General features: G+C 42.6%; 1 protein-coding gene across 7 annotated transcripts in view; it reads left to right on the top strand.

Annotated features, from left to right (window-relative positions):
- The first annotated feature begins 10,776 nt into the window (after positions 1–10,776).
- PPP4R4 (protein phosphatase 4 regulatory subunit 4) overlaps positions 10,777–21,446 on the top strand; it is a 99,678-nt gene continuing 89,008 nt past the window's right edge. For 4 of the 7 annotated variants that reach the window (XM_033109270.1, XM_033109269.1, XM_033109271.1 and 1 more), the window contains exons 1-2: positions 10,778–11,076; positions 12,531–12,604. In XM_033109270.1, the coding sequence (XP_032965161.1) occupies positions 10,954–11,076; positions 12,531–12,604 (197 nt within the window). In that variant the 5' untranslated portion in view covers positions 10,778–10,953. Of the gene's footprint in view, positions 11,077–12,530; positions 12,605–21,446 lie in introns of those variants that run through there. The other 3 variants (XM_033109272.1, XM_033109274.1, XM_033109275.1) reach the window with 3 other exon arrangements.

Here is a 21,446-nt window from a genome sequence, read left to right as displayed (position 1 = left end):
ACTGAAGAAAGAGCAGAAGGAAGAGGGGTGCTGGGAAGGGGAGAGGAGAGGAGAGACACTACAGATTCACGTAGAATAACGAGCTAAAAAGCGTTAACACTCATTGGACCCTCATCACATGCCAGGCACTGTGCTGTCTTTTGCTGCCTCATCTAAGCTGATTCTCACAGTAACGCTGTGTGGCTGGCAGTCCTCCTTCCCCTGTTATAGAGGCGAGGAAACTGAGGCTCAGATGGGCTACAGATAAACTGCCCAAGTTGGTAGCAGAGCTGAATTGGGTCTGCCTGATCCCCATGCCTGTGCTCTCTACGCCAAGTGTCCCTGGGGGTGTGGAGGAGAAATGACTAAAATGCAGATTGCTAGGTGCAGCTCCAGATCTGCTGAATCAGAATGTCTGGGGGTGGGACCCAGGAATCAGAACACGAAGGCATCTGGATATTGCCTGGTCTGAGTGAGGTCTAGAGAGGGGAAGTGACCTGCCCCAGGCCTCAGGGCTCGTTAGGACTAGGAGACAAGTCTTGTATGCCAGCTTAGTAGGCTGAGAGGTGTGGAGTGGGATGTTCACAGGGAACCAGGAGAGAATATGATGGGCCCGACCACTGAAAGGTGCCCTTCATTTATGACAAGTCTCCATCTAACTGGTACTCCCGTCATTAAAAGAAAAGAGGGAGAGAGAAGTTTAACCAGTGCTTATTCTATTTGCTTTCCAGCATTTTTGCCTGCAAGGCCAACCCACTTCCTAGCCTGGTCACCAGGGTAACCATCACCCCCACCTTGACAGTCAAGCTCCTTGCACCCACATCCAGGGCCTCGGGACCCAGCCCTATAATCAGCCTCCTGCTGCTTCTGCACACAAGCAGCAGTGACAGTCAGATAGTCAGCTCCCGGTTCTCTGGGCCCATCACCCCATCACTGTTCACAGACACCCCCTCCTCAGGCTCACTCACTGAGTTTGCTTCCCTCGCCCACTGCCTCCCAGGAGACAAATGTGCAATCTGCTCCTGGCAGCGTTGTATCATCACCTCTGGAGGGAGGAACCTGCCCTCCAGTTGAGGCACAACCCAACACACACAGCCCACACAGGAGGAAAAACACCCCCTCCCGGAGGCGGGGAGCTGTGGCAGTAACCGTCCTCTCCCTCCAGAGACAGCTGAGGGGGCGGCTGGAGTTTAGGAAGAGTTTGCTAAGTGACATCAAAAGAGGGGCTGTGGTGGCCAATAGGGAGAATGAAGCAGCTCCCCGGCTGCTGAGCCCAAGGGACTCTTGCCTAGGAACTTGGAGCCCCTCCATCACCACAGACACCTAGAGTCTCACCCTGCAGGGAATGCAGCTGGGAGCCCTCTTCAAGGACCCCACCATAACAGTTTCATGCGGCCAGGCTGTTAGGGACATGAAGTCCCGTCAGGACATCAAAAAAACCAATTCCATCCAGCTCATCAGGCCCAGGGGCCACCCAAGGACCCTGCCTGCAGGACCGAGCTCCTCTGAGCTCCTTCCTGGACTCTTGGCGCTGATCTGTGCTCTATCCTGATCTCTGTCCCACACACTCCGTTGTCTCCGCCTCACCTCTTCCTTCCCTCATCCCTCCTGTCTTGGACGCATCTCAGACCGCATCGGATTCTCTGGGTCTCACCTGTCTCCTAGGCTCTGAGCCACTTGCTCAGCCCTGGGGACCAGGGATTGCTGTCTTGATTATCCTCCTTTCTTGGTTCCCTGCAGTCTGAGGCCAACCCCTCAGGCTCCGCCCCCAATTTCCTGACTGGGATGAACCCTCCTCCTGAGGCGCTGGGATCTGGCTTCTCCAGCCTTTACTGAAAGAACCAGGTGGAAAGGGTTCATGCTTCAAGGAGCCAACTTTGCCCAACAGGGGTCAAAAGGGAGGAGGAGGCCTTACTTGCCTCCTTCCCACGGAGAGGTCTGCACAGCCTGTCTGGAGACGTCCTGTGTGGCCGAGCACCTGGATGTGCCCGCTGATGCACTGGGGGCCAGCGAGGCAGCCCAGGCCCCTGTGTTTGCTTCCCATCCTGCCCTGCGTCCCTTCACTCTCCCCTCACTCTGCCTGTCCCAGGATTGCACCTCCCGAGGAAGGGTTAGCCCTGAAGCTTTGCCTCAGACTGTTTTCTAGGGAATCTGGGCTAAGTCAGCACCTAGATTCAAATAGAACAGAATTCTGGATCTGTATCATCCAACCTAATTCCCTCATTTCACAGAGGGAGCTGAGGCCCAAAGAAATGAAGCGACTTCCACGAGATGTCAAATGCAGCATAAGGAATGTAGTCAATGGTATTATAATAGCTATGTACGATGTCGGCAGGGTAGCAGACTTGGTGGGGTCACCACTTTGTGAGGGGTGTAAATGTCTGATCAGTACGTTGTTTTGTACACCTGAAACTAATAATAAAATTAAATTAAATTAAAAAAAAAGAAATGAAGTGACTTCCCCCAACTTGAATGTGGGGGAAAATCTATGCCTATTCATTACTTTAACAAATAATCAACGAGCACCTACTATGTACCAGGCAATAGTCTAGTCACTGGGAATGCCGTGGTGAATAAAATGGACAAAACCCCTGCCTTTGTGGGACACAACATTTGAGTGGGGAATTGGAGGAGAAGAGGACTGTAAATGAGATGAATAAGTAAAATATTCAGAATGCTAGACCTGTACGTGCTGGTGGAGGTGTTAGGAGATGGACTGTGTCCCCCAAAACTCCTATGATGAAGTCCAAACCTCGGTACCTCAGAAAGTGACTGTATTTGGAGGTAGGGCCATTAAAGAGGTGACCGAGGTAACATGAGGTTATTAGGGTGGGCCCTACCCTGATCCGAGCGGTGTCCTTATAAGAAGAGGAAATTTGGACACACAAAGAGATACCAGGGATGCCTCCACACAGAGAAAAGACCACGTGAGGACAGAGTGGGAAGGTGGCCATCTGCAAGCCTCAGGAGAAACCAACCCTGCCAACGCCTTGGTTTTGGACTTCCAGCCTCCAGAACGGTGAGACAATACATTTCTGTTGTTTAAGTCACCTGTTGTTTAAGTACTTTGTTATGGCTGTCTCAGCAAACTAACACAGTGGGATTTTAATTTCAGAAAAGGCATCCCGAGTTGGCCTCACAGAGAAGGAGGCATCTGAGAAATACCCACAAAGACATGGGGGGGGGGTGCATTATCTGAAAAGCCAACGGAAGAGCATTCCAGGCATAGGGAACGGCAGGCTTCACGGCTCTGACTGGGGTCATACCGCCAGTGTTCTGGTCTTTAACATGAGTGTTTGAGGAGGAGCAAGGAGGCCAGCAGGTATGAAGAGAGCAGAGTGGGTGAGGGAGGAAAATGGGAGGATATGAGATGAGAGAGGTGAGGGGAATGTGGGAAGACGTTCTCTGCATGAGACGGGGAGCTATTGCATAGTGTAGAGCAGTGGTTCTTAATCGGGGAGGAGGGGGTTTTGCCCCCAAATGTCCTTTATGGTAATGTCTGAAGACATCTTCCATGGTCACAGCTGAGGGTGGGGTTGAGGAGAAGTCAGGACAGGATACTGGCAGCTAGTGGGTAGAGGCTAGGATGCTGCGAAATATCCTATAATGCGATCGCTCCTCCCCCACCAACAACGAATAACTGGGGCCCACATAGTAACAAGGTCGAGAAGCCCTGGTATAGAGCCTAAGGTAACTGGGCCTGACTTTTGAGTGAATAGGATCAGTCTGGCTGTGTTGGAAGCAGCTTTAAAAGTGGAAGAGCAAAAGCAGAGGCTCTGTTAATCCAGGTGAGAAATAATAGCGGCTTGGACCGCAGGGGTAGAAGATCTTCTGCTATGTCAATTTAGTGCTCCCTGTTCTATCCTCCCTGCCTCTCCCCTCTTTCTTTTTTCACTTTCTCTGTTAACATCAACAGAGCCCTTACCATGTGCTAACCATTGTGTCACATGCTGGGCAGATTCCAACAGACGTGGTCCACTAGGAGCCTTGTCTATTTGCCCAGACCCAAGCTGAAGAGAAGGGAGCTACAGGGAGCAGCTGCCGTCTTGGGGGCAGACTTCAGGAAGTCCGCTTGTGGCTGCAGATGGAGCCCTGTGGCAGTTATCAGCAGCTGCAGTCTGCTAAGACACTGAAGGAAGCATGGAATGAGCACTGGGTGGTGATGTCATCATCCATCCGGCTGCACAAGCCAAACCTTGGAAATCATCCTGAATGCCTCTGTCTCCCTGACCTCTACCCTCCCCCCCAATCCATTCCCACTTCCTCCAAAACATCTATTGACTCTTTTCACATCACTCATCTCTATCATGATGACTCTAGTCCAAGCTACCATCATTTTCCACCTGGTCTCTCTGATGTCACCCTTGTGTCCCTACAGTCTTTCATTAATCAGGACAGATAGGTCATACTGCAGTAACAGAAAACACAAGATCTCAGTGGCTTGACGCAATAAAAGTTTATTTCTCACTTCTGCAAAAGTAGGTGGGGTGGCCCTCCTCCATCAGTCTTGTAACTCCCTGTATTGTTTCCATAGCTGGTATCATAGTTTGTAATTACATATTTATTTACATGAATATTGGATCTATTTCCATTGTTGTTCCTAGGACGTGTGCTCCTTGATGGTAGGATCCATACTTAGCTTGCTTTGTATCCCTAGATCCAGAACAACTGCTGTAATATAGCCAGAATTCTTGACACAGTTTTGAATGAATGAATAGACGAATGCAGTGGCTAAACTACAACAGGAAACCACGCAATCTCCCCAATCTAAAAAATTCTAAGGTATTTCAGGCATAAGATATCATATGGAATATATATGTATATTTTAAGCACGACAACGAAACACTCAGATATCACTAGCCAGTTCAAAAAATAACACATCACCAATGCCCTCTGTGTACCGCCTTCCGGATCACATCTCAGTCCCAGAGATTAACAATAGACTGTATTTTGTGTTTATTATCTCCTTTCGTTTCCTCGGTCATTTAAACCACCTATGGATTATATATATATATATATATATATATATATATATATATAATATATCTATATCTATATCTATATGATATATATATAAAAATATATACGAGTATATATAAAATTGTCTTTGAACAGTATATAAATAGTGTAGATAACCTTTGGCATTTGCATTTGTAACTCCACACATTCATGAAATTTTTCTTTGTTGAATTATGTAGTTGTGGTTCATTTTCAGGATCATAGTTTTCCACCGATTGAGTATAACACAATTCATTTATCTGTTCTCCTGTAGATGGGCTTGTGAGTTGTTACCAGGTTTTTGCAATTTGTACTGTCATGAACTTTCTTGTACAGTTCTACCTACGCAAGTGTGCGCAAGTTTCTCCAGAGTATATACCTTGAAGAGATGTATTCCATTTTACAACTGAATGCTAAATTATTTTCCAAAGTGGCTTCCAAAATGGTTGCACCATTTTTCACGTCCACCAACACTATGCAAGAGTTACTCCTCCTCCACATCCTTCAAACACTTGATGTGGTCAGACTTCAACGTTTTTGCCTATTTGGTGAGTGTGTACTTTTATCTTTCCCTGATTATTAATGACGTTAAGCTTCTTTTCATAGATTTATCGGTGATTCCTCTTCTGTAAACTGGTGGTTTATATGTTTTGCCAATTTTTCTGTTTAGCTGCCTTCTTACCGATTTGTTGGAGTTCTTGATTCTGGACAGCAATTCTTCTTTTGTTAAATTGTTGGAAATATCTTTCCCCAATCTCTGTTTGTCTTGTCACTGTCTTTGTGGTGTCTTTTGATGAATATAAGTTCTTAATTTTAAAGTAGTTAGATTTATCAATCTTTTATTTTATAATGTGTGCTTTTTGTCTTGTTTAAAAAAGCTCTCCCTAAACGCTTGTACACTGTTGGTGGGATTGCAGATTGGTGCAGCCACTATGGAAAACAGTATGGAGGTATCTAAAAAATCTGAAAATGGAACTACCTTATGATCCAGCAATTCCACTCCTAGGTATCTATCTGGAGAAATCCAAAACTCCAATTCAAAAATCTTTATGCTCTCCTATGTTTATTGCAGCACTATACACAATAGCCAGGACATGGAAACAACCGAAATGCCCATCGGTAGATGACTGGATTAAGAAATTGTGGTACATTTATACAATGGAGTATTATGTAGCCATAAAGAAGAAAGAAATCTTACCATTTGCAACAACATGGATGGACCTAGAGAACATTATGTTAAGTGAAATAAGTCAGACAGAGAAAGACAAATACCATATGATCTCACTTATATGCGGAATCTAAAGAAAAGAATAAGTGAATGAACTAATCAGAAACAGTATTGGAGACATAGAGGAAAAACTGAGGGTTGCCAAATGGGCGGGGGGGGTGGGGATAAAGGGGAAGGTGAGGGGATTAGAAAACAGTTGGTAACCACAAAATGGCCACGGGGTTTTGAAAATTAACTTGGGGAATGTAATCAATAATGTTGTAAAGATTTTGTAGGGTATCCAATGGACACACGTCCCATTTGGGAGACCACCTCGGGGATGATGTAGATGCCTGATCAGTGTACTGTACACCTGAAGCTGAACAATAATGAATGCCAACTATAATATTATATATATATATATATATATGTATATACATGTATGTGTGTACTTACAAGAAGCGGAGTACAGCATTAGGAATAGAGACAGTGGAAAGGTAATGGCTGTGTGCGATGGCAGGGGGATGGTGGATGGGGGGAGGTGGGGGTAGGTGGGTTCTCACAGTGTGAGGGATATAAATGATAAACGTCTAAGTATTACTTTGTCTTGTGCACCTGAAAGTAATAAAAAAAAAAGGGGGAAAAAAAACCCCAGCTCTCCCTATTCTGAAATCATAAAACTGTTCTCGTGTATTTTCTTCCAAAAGTTTGAAAGATTTGTCTTTCATGTTCAGGTTTTTTTTATTTACCTGAAATTGATTTTTTTATATGGGCTGAGGCAGAAATTTAATTTAAATATTTTTTTCTCACACTGATAATTGCATTAGTTTCCTATTGCTACTGTAACAAATTGCCATCAATCTAGTGGCTTAAAACAATATAAATTTATTACCTTCCAGTTCTGGAAGTTAGAAGTGGGTTTCACCAGACTAACAGCAATGTGTCAGGAAGGCTGCATTTCCGTTTGGAGGCTCTAGGAGAGTTGAGTTTTTTGTTTTTGTTTTCCTTTTCCAGCTTCTAGAGGCTGCCCATCTGCAGTAACTTTCCATCTTCAAAGCCAGCAAACGGCCAGTCAAGTTTCTCCTCCATCATATCACTCTGACACCGACCCGTCCTCTTGCCTTTCTTTTGTACTCACAAGGACCCTTAGGATTACATTGGGTTTACCTAGATAATCCCAGATAATCTCACCTCAAGATTTTTAAATTAGTCACATCTTCCAAGTCCCTTTTGCCATATAAGTTAAGATAGTCACAGGTTCAGGGGATTGGAATGTGGACATCTTTGGGAGAGCATTACTATACCTCCTACAAGAATCAGTTGATTCAGTGCAATTTATCAAATCTTTCTTGAACCTGGGTATGGAGGGACACTGGTCTGGTGGTAATAACAACAACAACAACAATAACAATAATAATAGCAAACACTGTGCCAGGAATTTCTCTAAGCATTGTATGCATATTATCTCATTTAATTCTTACTACAAGACTTTGTGCTAAGCACCACTTTTATTCTGGTTTTTAAGGTGAGTAAAGTAAGGGACAGAGTGGGTAAGTACCTTGCCCACAGTAGGAAGTGGCAGAGCCAGGATTCAAAACCAGGCAGTTGGGCTCCCAATTCCATGAGCATAACTCCCATGCTATCGTTGAATGAACGAATGAAGTGAATAAATTTAGCTTCCCTTAGCTGGGTGCTCAAGCCTAAGTCACCTAACTTCTCTGACCCTCAGTTCCATTATCTGTAACACTGGAATAGTCATGCATCTCTTCTGTACTTCACAGGGCTGCTTCTGGGGCACATTGAGACAGGTCTTAAGAAAGCAGTACAGATAAGGAAAATGGGCTCCAAAAGTCGTTCCACTGGGTGTCATTGGCAGAGCCAGGACGGGGACTCAGGTTTCCTGGCAGCCCAGGGGTGGGTGTGGGTGGGCTATTTCCACCACAGGGTGGTAACTGTAGCACTTACAGATTCCAGCCATCAAACAGAACATTCCTCTTCAACAACCTCCTGCCCTGTAACAGCCAACATCAAAGGTACGTCTGTGTATTCAATCATCATTAAGAATGTTAGCAGGTGTGAGATGATGCTCTTACAAAATCCAAATATGAGCTAATACTTCTTAGCTGAAACAGGGTCAAGTTTGCAAGTATTATTATCAGTTACAAATGAGAGGAAAAGGAGAAGAATTTCACAACATGACAGAAAAGGGAGGCTGCAAGGTATTTGCTGAGGAAAACCACCTCCCTCTTCTCTTTGCCCCTTCTCGGTCCTGATCCTCTGAAGATCTACCTCTTTTTGCTTTCCCTCCTTAGTGGCATAGAGATCTGAAAACCTGGATTTCAGCTTTGGGGTAGCAACCGTTTTGTTTTGCTTTGATCTTCAAAAGGCAATATTGAAAAAAGGAAAAAGAGGAAAGGGTGGGAGGATCCACTCTACCAGTTATTAGGACATAACAAAGCAACAAGATCAGGGCAGCAGTGGTGTAAATCAGTGGAACAGCAACGAGAACCCAGAAACAGAGACGTGTGTCTATGGAGACTGGGCATACTATACAGACACCATCACACATTGGTGGGGAAAAGATGGATTGTTTGGTAGATACTGCTGGGAAAACCGGCTCAATGTGTAGTGAAAATAATATCGTATTCCAACTTTGGATGAATTAAGAACTAATTATGATAGGTAAAAGTATGAAGCTAACGAGGGGAAAATAGAGAAGAATATTTTGCGACCGTGGGTAGAAAAGATCCTTAAACAAGACCCCAAAGCATACTCTGCAAGGCTAAAATCGGATGCATTTGGCTACACCAAAATGAAGGATTTCCCCTACTCAGTAGGATAGCAGAGACCAAGATAACAGGATGCTTGAAAGATTGGGAGATATTTGCAATATCCAAGACTGACAGGGATTAATATTTAGAACATACAAGAATTCCTTCAATTCATTCAGAAAAATGATAGGAAATCTAGCAGAAAAATAGGCAAAGGATGTCAATGGGTACTTCACAGGAGAAAATCTCAGTGGTTCTTAAGTATATGTGGAAAAATGGTTAACATCACTAATCATGAAACAAATACAAATGAAAACTACATATTACTTTACCAATATCAGATTGATATAAATTAGGACATCAGATAATTACCAAATGTTATGGTATAGAGTGGGAAAACAGGAATATTCCTATCTTTATGTGCCATTCATTGGTGGGAGTGCAAACTGGCAAAGCCATTTTGGAAAGCAATGTGGCAGAGTGAAACCAGGCAGTGGAGACTCCATGACCCAGAAATTCCATTTCTTTCTTATGGTCCATGAGAGACACGTCTAATACCCATCCTAGCATTGCCTGTGATAACGAGGAACTGCTGGCAACCTAACTGTCCGTTATTTAAGGAATTGATAAGTAAAACGTGTTAGGCGCACAAATCCAATAACATCAATGGTAGGAATTAATGAGCTCTAATGCATTACGTTGAGGGAAAAACAAGAAACAGAGTTCTTAGCACAATATCATTCATGTATATTAAAAATAGATACATGAATTAAAAACAGTATCTTTCCAGGATATACACTTGTACTGGTACATATCTTAAACACAAGACAGAACGGGTAAATGGGGAGGGGATAGGAAAATGCGCGTGTGGAGAGAGAATGAGTGGAAAATAACAACGACAACAAAAAAAAGGGGGGGGCCTTGTTGACGTTTACGAGCTGAAGAACACGGTCAACATAACTCATCCCTGAGGTTCAAAAACTGCCCGTCTCACTTTCATCGCTTCCTATTCTTAATAGAAGCAAAAAGCAAGCGTCTCAACGTGGCTGCCCAGAGCAGGGCCTGCCTGTCTTCCACCCACCTTGCCAAGCACTCGCTTCCCCGCACTCCAAGTTCTACTCTGAGTGCACGTCCCACAACCCACACACATTCAGGCTTCAATCCGAAATGGCCTTACTCTGATTCATTTCTCTTGGAAAACTCTTCTGGATCGTTTAAGATTCAGTTTAAGTTGTCTCCCCTCCAGGACTCCTTTCCTGACCGCTACTTTCCCCCAAATGCTAGCCCGTCCAGGACCGCATTCCCATGCACTCCTTCCCCATCACCCCGCTACTCGCCACGGTGTAATTGCTTATTTGGGGTACACTCCCCCCAGAGCTAGAGCTGAGCTAGGCTGCTTTCTGTGTCCGAAGCTAGCCAGCTGGGGTGAGCGGACCTACAAATAACCGGAACGTCACTCCAGCTGACTAAACAAGACCCCAGCCCACCTCCCCATCCTTTGCTTCCCCTCTTATTGGTTCAGCCTCTCCGCCCCCCGCCCCCGCCCCTAGCACGCCCCCAGCCCGCCCCCGCCGGTTGCGGGAGGTGGAAGGCTCTGCGCACGCGCCGCGGGGTGGGGCGCACTCGGTCAGGGGCTGGCAGAGGGCAGAGAGGGCGTGGTCAGAGGGGCAGCGGGGGCCGCAGCGACGTTGCTCGGCAGTTGCGTCCAGGCCGCGAGCGCGCGGCGCCCGGGGGGGCGGGGCTGAGGCGGGCGCGGTGGCATCGCTCCCGCCCCTGGCCCCGCCCCCGCAGCCCGCCCCCGCGCCTCGCCCCGCCTCCTCGTCTTGCCCGTCCCGCCCCCTCGGCGGCCGCGCTCCTTCTCCAGCTGCCGGCTCGCCGCCCGCCGGGTTCCCGCGGCCGAGAGCGGGAGAAAGTCCTGCTGGTGGGCGGCCGCGGGGCTGCGCGTGTCCGGCATCCCGGGGCCGCTCCGGCCAGGGCGGCGAGGGGGCCCGGCGGTCCATGCATCCGCCGCCTCCTGCCGCCGCCTCTGCGATGGATTTCAGTCAGAACAGCCTGTTCGGCTACATGGAGGACCTGCAGGAGCTCACGATCATCGAGAGGCCGGTCCGCCGGAGCCTCAAGGTGATCCCCGGGGAGGAGGAACTGCCTGCAGGGCGCCCGGCGGCCGGCCCGGGCCCCGATTTCCGTCCCGTTCCCCGTCCAGTCCCCGAGGTGGACCGGGACCCTCTCGGAGTCCGGCCCCTCAGCCCTCCTTTGGTCGCCGTGTCACCCGAAACTGGCCCCTCTCGGGGCCCCTTCTTCAACGCAGCCCGGGTTCTCTCTGCCTGGCCCTCATCCCCGAGGGACGGGCCCCTGGCTCACTAGTCCCCTTCCCCAGTCCGGCCCCCAGGAACGGCCGGCCGAGACCCTGTCCTTCCGGCCAGTCCAGCGTGTTCCCCCCACGCCTCCCCTCTCGGACAGCCGTGGCCCCTCAGTTGCGGCCCTACTTCCCCCCGCCCCTGCAGAGCTCCGCTTCGGAGCAGCAGCCGGCTGATCCTCGGTCCTCTCTTGGGTGCCCCCCTCCGCGGCCCCCTGGTACTGCCCGAGTTCTGGCCCCACTCCTCAGTCAACACAGCCGCGACTCCTCCCCCCGCCTTTCCCCGAGACACCCCAGATCCCACCCGCCCTCCTCCCCCGCATCGGAGCACGCTCGGGTCCCCCTGTCTCCAAGTCAGCCCGGGCCTCCCCTCGCCTCCCAACCAGCACCCATACTAGAGCCATCCTGCTACCACCCATCTTCAAAGCGCTGTCAATCCTTTGCCCCCATCCTGAGTCACCACACGTCCTTTCCTTCCTTTCCTCCCAGCCCCTCCAGGACTCTAGCGGGGACCCTGCTTCTCACCCTCCTTGAGGGAGTCAACCTTCTCTAGCTCCCCCCCACCCCCCTAGCTCCCCGACCCCGCAGAGTCATCTTCCTCCCAGCTTCCCAGAGGCTCCAACCCTCACTGCTGGCAAACCTAGTTTACGGAACCCCCTGCCCACCCCCATCCTCTTAATAGCTTTTTTAGCTCCTCTCACTCCCACCTGCGGCAATATCTCAAATCTCTGATTTCCTCCCAGCCCCAGATTTTATTCGCCACCCCCCCTCCAGATTTCGTCTTTTTCATTCCCACTCGGCTGCAGTCTTCATCCATTACCCTTTTAGCATTTCCTGGGGTGGAAAATGCTGGAGAGCCTTGGGGTGGTAGAGATAAAAAGTATAGATATATTTTATGTATGCATATAAAATTAATTACAGCAATGTTCTGAAGCCGCAATGTGCTTCTCAAGGGTCAATCTAAAAGCTAGAGAGTAAAACAAGAGAGAAACAAATAAAAACCAAACCCCAAACCTCCACCACCCAAACCTAATATTAGAGACCTCTCTGATTGAGGTCATCATTAGAGTCTCCAGGCCATTGATTAGTTTTCAATGATGATGCTTAATTGTGAAACTTTTCCATTAGTCAGTAGTAGTCATATAGGGTCCCTGGAGGAGTACTGGGGGACAAGACTGATGGATATTTGTGTGCATAATTTGTATTTTACACTTGACAGACACCAGAAGAAATAGAAAGATTGACAGTTGATGAAGACCTCAGTGATATTGAAAGGGCTGTTTATCTGCTCAGGTATTTCTGAAAGTCTTTCTGTGACATTGCTGCTTTTCCCCTGTGGCTGCATAGTGAATGCTTTCTGAAATGTCACGTTATACTTATGTTCAGATTTACTTAACCATTTGAACAGAGTACTTTTTCATGCATAGCACTTATTATGTTATAAGTTAAGATTTAGATATGGACTTATAAATTTGAGAGCTGAAATCAAATAAGATACCTTGCTTACAGAGTATTGCTTGGAGGAGGAACAGAACAAGTAATGGTTTGAGTTGAACCTCATTTTTTTTTTTTTTATTCTCCAGGTTTGGTGGTTCTCATACAACATCCAATACGTTTAGATGAGATTTAAGAATATCCAGGGATTAATTTTAAGTTAATTGTAGAGTATGAACCTTACATGCTATATACCATATATTAATAGAATGTGGTAGTTCAACTTATTGCTCAGGACAGCCTGTTCATATTACTTTTGCTATGTGAACTTTATAATGTTTTATGAGAGATTTAAAAATTTAATTGTGTCTACTCTCATTTAAGTTTCATCTCACAAGCTCTACAGAATTGCTTAAGGCAAATGGTTATTGCAAATATTTACAAAATTTCTCTCAACTGTTTTAAAAATTGTGGATTTAGCTTCTTAAAAGCTAATGCAGTGAATGTTAATTTAATTAATCTATGAAAATACTTAAGAAACAAAATTTCCTAAAGTATTTTATGTACCTATGTTTTAAAAATTTTCTTTTATTTGCACATCCCTCCCTCCCCCCCTTTTTGACAAATTAGTTTTCACTTTTGTTTTTCAGAATCAGATTTTGAAAACTGGTGTTATTTACCTCCTGGGATATTTGTCATCCATGTTTCTTTAGCTTAGGTCTACTTTGCCAGTTTTAGGTGCTGACAAGTTTCTTGTTCTCCTTTCTTGTTCTCCATTTCTAGACCCATGTTATTCATTGAAGAATCCTGTAAAAAAAAATTCCATCTCAATATGTCCATTTAAAAACATTATTTTTTAGCCTTTTAGTGAGTGGCATCTTGTGTTTCGTCCTTCGTTTAGTAAGAATTTTAGCATGCTTACAATTTAGACCTTTCTTTCTGATAATTCTATCAGTTTAAAGTGTTTCTAGATCTTAGACCTTATGTTCATGTTCTTTTTGTGTTATTTGGTAGCTACTTTCATCACTTGTACCTGTTTCAAGAACACTTTTATTTATGAATGAATTTGTAGCATGTGTTTTTGGTGTTTAATAGAGAATATTCCAACACTTAACCTATTTTGATACTTTATTGTTATATTTTAAGTACTTTATTCCTTAATAATTAACATTTCCAAAATGGTGAACAATCGTTGTAAGCATCTGCTTTTCCCCACAGTTCTTTGTTTGGAGTAGGTAGACGATTGATGAAAGTTTGGATAAGTTTGTTTTAACATCAAGCAGTTAATGATTTGAAATAAGTTCCTATTCACTCCTACTGAATTCTTTTCTTTGTATAAATGCTGGCTTACAATTAGGAAATGGAGAGTCTTGCTCTACTTACTTGCGACAGCAGATACCGTATTCTAGATATCAGTGACAAGGCTTCTTTTTTAGGATAGCTTATTTGTTTTCTATTTTGCTTTTATTGTTTGTTAGCGAACCAGGTCTTCTGAGTTGTCTGTATTTCTCAGACACAGAACATAACAGACACATCCAGTTCTGGAACTTACAAAGCCCTGATAGAGACAGATGGGTCCTCTCATTTTTAGACAAGAGAATTTTAAAAGAGATCTGATATCTCCTTTAGTTTCTTGTGGCTCATCTACCTTGAAGGAGCTTTGCAAGGTGACTGAGAAGGCAAACACTAGTTTGGTTGTGTATGGCTTCTCCGGCTGAGTTCTTCTTTTGTATTTCTACCATCTCACCACCTCCTGGGGGAAAGTGGGATTTCCCCTTTAGGCCAGCTTCTGAAGGGATAACACTAAGACTGCCTGAAAGGTTCTTTCTTCCATGGGATTCAGAGGAGGGTGTCCAATTGTAGACAAGTTCCAAACTTTGCCTCTGTTAAAGCCTTATCTGCTCTCAGGTACTGACCCTTCTGTTTAAAATGTAATTTTTTGCTTTTTGAAAATTTGTGCTCTCCAATGCTGTAGAGCCTAACACTGAGTTCTGTTTTTTTCTCCCCTCGGATTTTCAGGTTTATTTTTCAGTGCTTTACCTTTTCCTTTGTATGTAATATTGTTTTTTTATTTATTTTTATTTTTTATTTTTTTCTCTCTGCTTTTGAATGTTAGATTTGTTTCTTTAGCTCTCTATTTTGTATATTAAAACTTTTGGAATATTATGTTAAATTAGAATTCAGAGTCAAATGTGCAAATGTCAGTAGGAAATGCTTTATATTAGTGGAGATTCTGATAGCATTTAAATTGAACCTAATATATTTTTAAAAATCATATACAGAACACTGTCATCCAATGAAAAACAAATTACAGTGTTCATTATCTTACCCTAAAGTATAGCAGGTCACTTATTAATTCATGCTATTTTCACAATTAAGTTTAGAACATTATAGTATTTAAAGATTTGACACAGATGAATTTGTGGTTTTGCATAAATAAGATGCTGATGTACCCATCTGTGGCATTTAACACTGAAGCAAAACTACTTTGCCTAATAGTCACAGCTTGTGCATTAGTCAAAATCATACCAAACATCTTTTTCCTGTTCTGTCTCTTCTTTGTGATTTTGGTATATATTTTAGGAATGTACTTAAAACATGTGAATTATTTTGTTAGAGAAGAATCCTAAGCATGCCTCCTGTGCTTTCACTAGGTAAATCTTTACTCATATCTCTAATTGCCTATCAGATAAATTGCAGACCCTTACGCTTGGCTTAAGTGACTCTATCTTAGCGGTACAATGTGGTGTCCCACTAGGCCATCACATTTTTTAAATGGCTTGATTGAAATGTAGTTCATACGCCATATAGTTCACCCATTTAAAGTGTAGTGTTCAGTGCTTTTTAGTGTATTCAGAATGTGCAACCCTCACCACAATTGATTTTAGAACATTTTCATTACCCCGGTAAGAAACCCTGCGCCTGTTAGCAGTTCCTCCCCACTTCTTCCCAACCTTCTCAGCCTGTGGGAACCACTAATCTACTTTCTGTCTCTATGGATTTGCCTATTCTGAACATTTCATGTAAATGAAATTATATACTATGTGTGGCCTTTTGTGACTGACTTTTCTCATTTAGCACGTTTTCAAGTTTCATCCATGTTGTAGCATGTATCAGTATTCCATTCCTTTTTATTGATGAATAGTATTCCATTGTGAGGGTACATCCCGTTTGTTTATTCATTCATCAGTTGGTGGGCACTTGGGTTGTTTCCACTCAGTCCTTCACTCTTTGAAGCAGTCATTCTGGTCTCTTCACTGTTACTCACAGACATTGCATTCATCCTTAACTCTGCTTTTCCCCATCCTGGGATAACCTTTCATTATATCTAGCCAACACTTTCCACCCCCAGGATCCAGCTGTAATCCTGCGTCTTTCATAAGGCCTGTCCTAACTGATGGAACCACATGGATCCCAGGCTTGTCTGAGCTCCCATATCACTTAGTGTTTGCATCCATCAACTAGTAATTAATCACTACTTTGTATGCATTCATTCTCTCTCTCTCTCTCTCTCTCTCTCTCTCTCTCTCTCTCTCTCTCTCTCTCTCCACTTTCCTTAATAGATTGTAAGTTCTTCTAGGGCAAGCCATATTTTATGTTGTTGCTGTTTTGGTTCTTTCTTGATCTTTGCTGTGATATAAATATATACCTTTTAATAGAATAAAGTATATTTGTGTTTTTTACGATGATCAAAATGTTAGGTGGATTAAGCAGCTTCTGATTTTTTTGCATCATAGGAAATACAATCAGACAGATTTAGGTTATGTCCTATTCCACCATTTATTACTCGTGTGACCATGGACAAGTTACTTATGGTTGTTAAGCCCTGGTTTCTCACCTGTAAATGGAAGTAATAATTGGTTTCCCCAGGTTGTTGCTTATGGACCCTGACACAGAATAGGCACCCAGTTAATGTTAATTCTTTCCTGTGATCTTTCCCCTTTCCCTACTTCCTTGCTTTTTGGGTGCTCAAGATACATTTCAAACTTTTAAAAGTGGATAAAAGTATTAATTTTTCCTTCAATAACTGAACAAACAGGCAAGTGAAATAACTGACGTTTGTGATAAATATCTATTAACTTCCTTTACTAGTAGTATTTATCAGAAACCAGAATCTTCACAAATTATAATTAAGCATTTTCAACTGAGTGATAACAAGATCAGCTTGTTTATAGATTTATATATATACTTTTTAACCAAATGATAGTAAGCAATATTTGCTATTTACATTATGTATTAAGTGCGTTGATTGGTTAATGTACCGGAACTAACTTTTATGTTGCTTACTTTTACAGTCACTTGTCACTAGTTTTCACTTGGCACTGTGAATTTTAAAACATTTTGCACTTTACCTTTCAGGGAGAGTCAGGATTAAAGTGCATCTTTTTGAACATTTCCCCTTTTCTTTCTCTTCCCATCTTTTTTTTTTTTTTTTTTTAAGGCGAAAGTGCTCCCCCTGGTGATATCACAGAGTGAGTTTTCTGCAGCCAAATCTGGAAATAAAAGTACTGTAAACTGTGGCTATTGCTAATCACATCTGGGAACTCTTGCATTCACGACTGGAATATGGTAGCAATCAGGTAGTGAGGAAGAACTCCAGTGATAAGCTTTGCTACTCTCTTACATTTGATTGTTTATCTTTTAAAAATACCTATCCTATTTGCTCTGCATATGTGAAAAGTCGTGTGAAAACTCCTTATATACCCTTATTTCAAAGATCTTCTATATACCTACACTTCTTTTACTTTCACTATTGTCTTGATTTTTTTTTATTCCTTCTGCCTTTTATACTGTTTCAGTGAGGAGGTGTATAAGGGGTGTGTGTGTGTGTGTGTGTGTGTGTGTGAGAGAGAGAGAGAGAGAGAGAGAGAGAGAGAGAGAGAGAGGAAGAGAGAGGGAGTGAGAGGGGAGAGATGGAGAGAGAAGAAGAGAGAGAGGGAGAGGGAGAAAAAGAGAAAAAGAGAGAGAGAGATGGGGAGAGAGAAAAAGAGAGAGAGGGAGAGAGAGAAAAAGAAGGAGAAGGATAGTCAGAGTCTTGAGTGGCCAGTATTGCTTGCCCAGTTTTCTTGAGTGATGTACAGGAAAGGCCTATTTAATTCCTCACAATTGGGATGGATAAATCCAAAAATATTGGTTAACTTGTGGAATCATAAAAATGATACAGACCTTCAACATTTCATTTTAATATTATATATATATATATATATATATATATATATATATATATATATATATATATTTGTTTATGATGTAGGTCCACTACCTTTTCTTTGAGTATGGGTCTACTGATTATAGTTCAGAATCCTCTTTCTTGCATAAATCGTCCCCACAGTGCATTTACAATGTCAAGTTCACGTTTATTTAAAGATTAGTGACAACTTAAAGATGCTAATGAAGCAGTCTGAAAGCACGGTCCTGGATTTTTATGATTTCTCCTTGTTTTTTTTGCAAGTTGTCTTATTCTTCCTACTTTAATAGCAATTTTCTTTGGCAACTTTATTGAGTTTTTTTAAAACTTTCCCCTTAGTTTTCATAGAAACACTCTTTTGCATTCATATGTTTATATAATATTTAACTAAATTATGTAATTGCAATATTAGGTGAAATTGGGATAAACTATTATATTTGGGAACAAACACAGCTGACTCTTGGTTGCCACTCAGCTAGTGAGAGCAGAAGTCTGTGGGTATTCTAGAGAATAGCCTATTAGCTATGAGCTTTCAGCTCGCCTATGGCAGTCTTTTGACACCTTGTTGAGAGGGATACTATCCCCTGTCAAAGCATGCACTGTGATGATTTTGCTCCCTCCTTGGATACCCATGATATTCTCTCTTGTTTTTGAGTTTGGTCTTGTCCACGGTCTGGTTTATTCTTCTTTCACCTTTATATACTTAAAAAAAAAAAATAGGAATGTCAGTTAAGAGGTACTTTCATAAGCTTGTATTTTGTTTTTTAAAACAAACTTTCTGAACATATGCAGAAATGTGCAGGAATGATAAATATACAGCTCGTTGAATGTTCACAGGTGAACACATGCATGCAGTGAGCACCTGCATTAATAAATAGAGCATAATCTATAGTATTAGCCTAGGAGACTCCCTTTGTACGGCCTTGTCTAGTTCCCCACACTTCCTGCAAAGGGTAACTACTATCCTGACTTCTAACACCAGAGATTAGTTTCCCTGACTTTGAACTTTATGTAGTAGGGACCATGTAATGTACTGTTTTGTGTTTAGCTTCTTTTGTTCAGCCTTAAAAAAAGATTTGTCCTTTTTGTTTCATGGAAAAATAGATTGTTCATTCTCATTGTTGTATAGTATTCTATTATATGAATATACCACAATTTATTCATTCTACTGTTGACGGACATTGGCTTGTTTCCAGTTTTTGGGTATTATAAATAATGCTGCTGTGCACACTCATGTACAAGCCTTTTGGTGAATACATGAGTATGTATGCGTTTCTTTTAGGTATCATCATAAAAATAGAGTTACTGGTCATAGCATATGCATATGTCCATCTTAAAAGATATTGTTAAACAATTCCCAAAGTGTGCTTGTACCAATTTATACCTCTACCAGCAGTATATGAGTGATTCCAGCCTATATTTCTTAGGAAACAAAAGTGACAGACTTTATATAGTACATGAATTTCTAGCATATCAATAATGAAATACCTACTTAATCGCCCATGGAAGTTTCTGTTTTTCTGTGCATGATTTGCTTATATCATCTAACTTTTTTCTTTTCCTACAAGAAAGACAGTTTCCATAAGTTTTACAATTAGTCTTTATACTGCTAAACTGTTTGGTTAGAAGACCCTTGGTTAGAAGTTCTTATTTTAGGAGTATCACCTTCAGTTGCTGCACTTTTAATGATCCTAAGAGGTCCCATTAAAAAAGAAAATGCAAGTTACCATCTTCTGTGAAGATGATGCACAAATGACTTGCCTTTGCAGATAGAAATAGGAAGCGTCTTCATTTTCATGTTTTAGGATAGAGAGATCACTGTTTCACGTATTGAGAAGAATACATAATGGATTCCAGCTGTATATCTTCCATCATCACTGAGGCCAAATTACTTAAGTCTTGGCAAACCCTGAATTCCCCTGTTTTGGAAAAGTACTGGGCCTCTGAATATAAGGGGTTTGGAGACTACTTCCCATCTCCTTTTCCTTGGGTTTTGTTAGGGAACAACGATGGGAGGGATTTGCTTCTTTTCTCCTATTTACTGAAGCTTCAGAAAGCTCTGTCTATGACATCAGTGGAAAGCAGAATGCTCTCATGAGATCTGTAGGAAACGCTTAAAAGTAAACTATTTTCGTCAATGTAAAGGCGACCCATATAATCTCTTGGAAAGACCTAGAGCTTAATAAAATGATATGATTCTGACAGATTTGAGCACTTTTCTTTAGTATAGCTACTTAAAATATCTACAAATTTCTATGATAAAACACGATAAAGTAATATCAAAATGAATGATTTTACAGATTTGAATAAAAGGTGGGTTATGTAACTACAGTGTAACCATAACATGTTTGTGCATATTATAAATGCATGTATGTATGTGTGCATGTGTATTTTCATGAACAATTAGTTCATACTGACCCTTGGAAAGTAGCTAAGTGAGATGCAGGAAGATTGCCTTTTGTCCCAAATCATAGCTAATTAGTTCCTGGTAAAAATTTGGAGTTGTATTCCTTGGCTCACTATCTTGTTGAGTTTCTTAGTATTCAATTGTGAATTAAGATGCTGGCTGTACCAAGTGGTAAAAATCGTATATCTCTTAGAATTAGGGTCACACGATGGGTATTAAACCATTGAACAGGTTGGAGGCATGGAGCAGTTTTCAGGCTTAATTCTTCAGTCACCACTTGTAGCTTCGTCCTTTGGTGTGTGGTGCACATGTCAGAAATAATTATATCCTCACCTATGGATGTCCCCTATAGTGTAATTTTCCATCCAAATCAGAGATGTTAGTAATGGAGATTTGTAATGCCACTAATAGTTACTTTAGGATAAAGCTTAGGTTTAAACATACAAAATGCTTACTGAGTACTTATTCGTTAGGCGCCCCCTGAGGACTGAATGGCATTGTACCAGCAGATACTTGTGTTCAAGGAAGTACCTGTTTAAGGAAGCAAATGCATTTTTCTTAAATGTCAACAGCATGGAAGTCATCCCCAATTAACAAGTGTGTTGGGCATTGAGAAGGCAGTGTGTTGTGTCAGAAACACATACTTTATATGAAGACAGATCCAGATTTATTCTTGGGGCCTAGCCTTGCTCGTTTACTTACTGAGAGACCTAGGTTAAGTTGCTTATCTTCGAGTCCAAGCTTCCTAATCTAAACTGCGAATAATAATATCTACAGTGTGGGATTGTTAAGAAGATGAGAGGAAATGTATGTAGAGGGCACAGTGCTTGGTGCCGAGTTGTGTTCAGTAAAGGATAACTGGTCTTTGAAATCATCTGTTTGCAATTCAGAACATATTTTACTTTGGATGTTACAGGAAAATTCCCATCCAGAAACTTCATGTGGTTATAAAGTTTTCTCGCGAGATGATGCCCCATTTGCAGTTAATCCTCTAGCCTGACCTTAGGCAACCAGTGATCTGCCTTTTGTCACCATAGGTTGGGTTTTTCTGTTCTGGAATGTAGACATATGTTTTCATATCTCTTGGATAAATGCCTAAAAATGGA

Source organism: Rhinolophus ferrumequinum, chromosome 6 (assembly GCF_004115265.2).
Source record: "Rhinolophus ferrumequinum isolate MPI-CBG mRhiFer1 chromosome 6, mRhiFer1_v1.p, whole genome shotgun sequence".
Taxonomy (NCBI): Eukaryota; Metazoa; Chordata; class Mammalia; order Chiroptera; family Rhinolophidae; genus Rhinolophus; species Rhinolophus ferrumequinum.
This window is presented reverse-complemented; position numbering and strand designations above follow the sequence as displayed.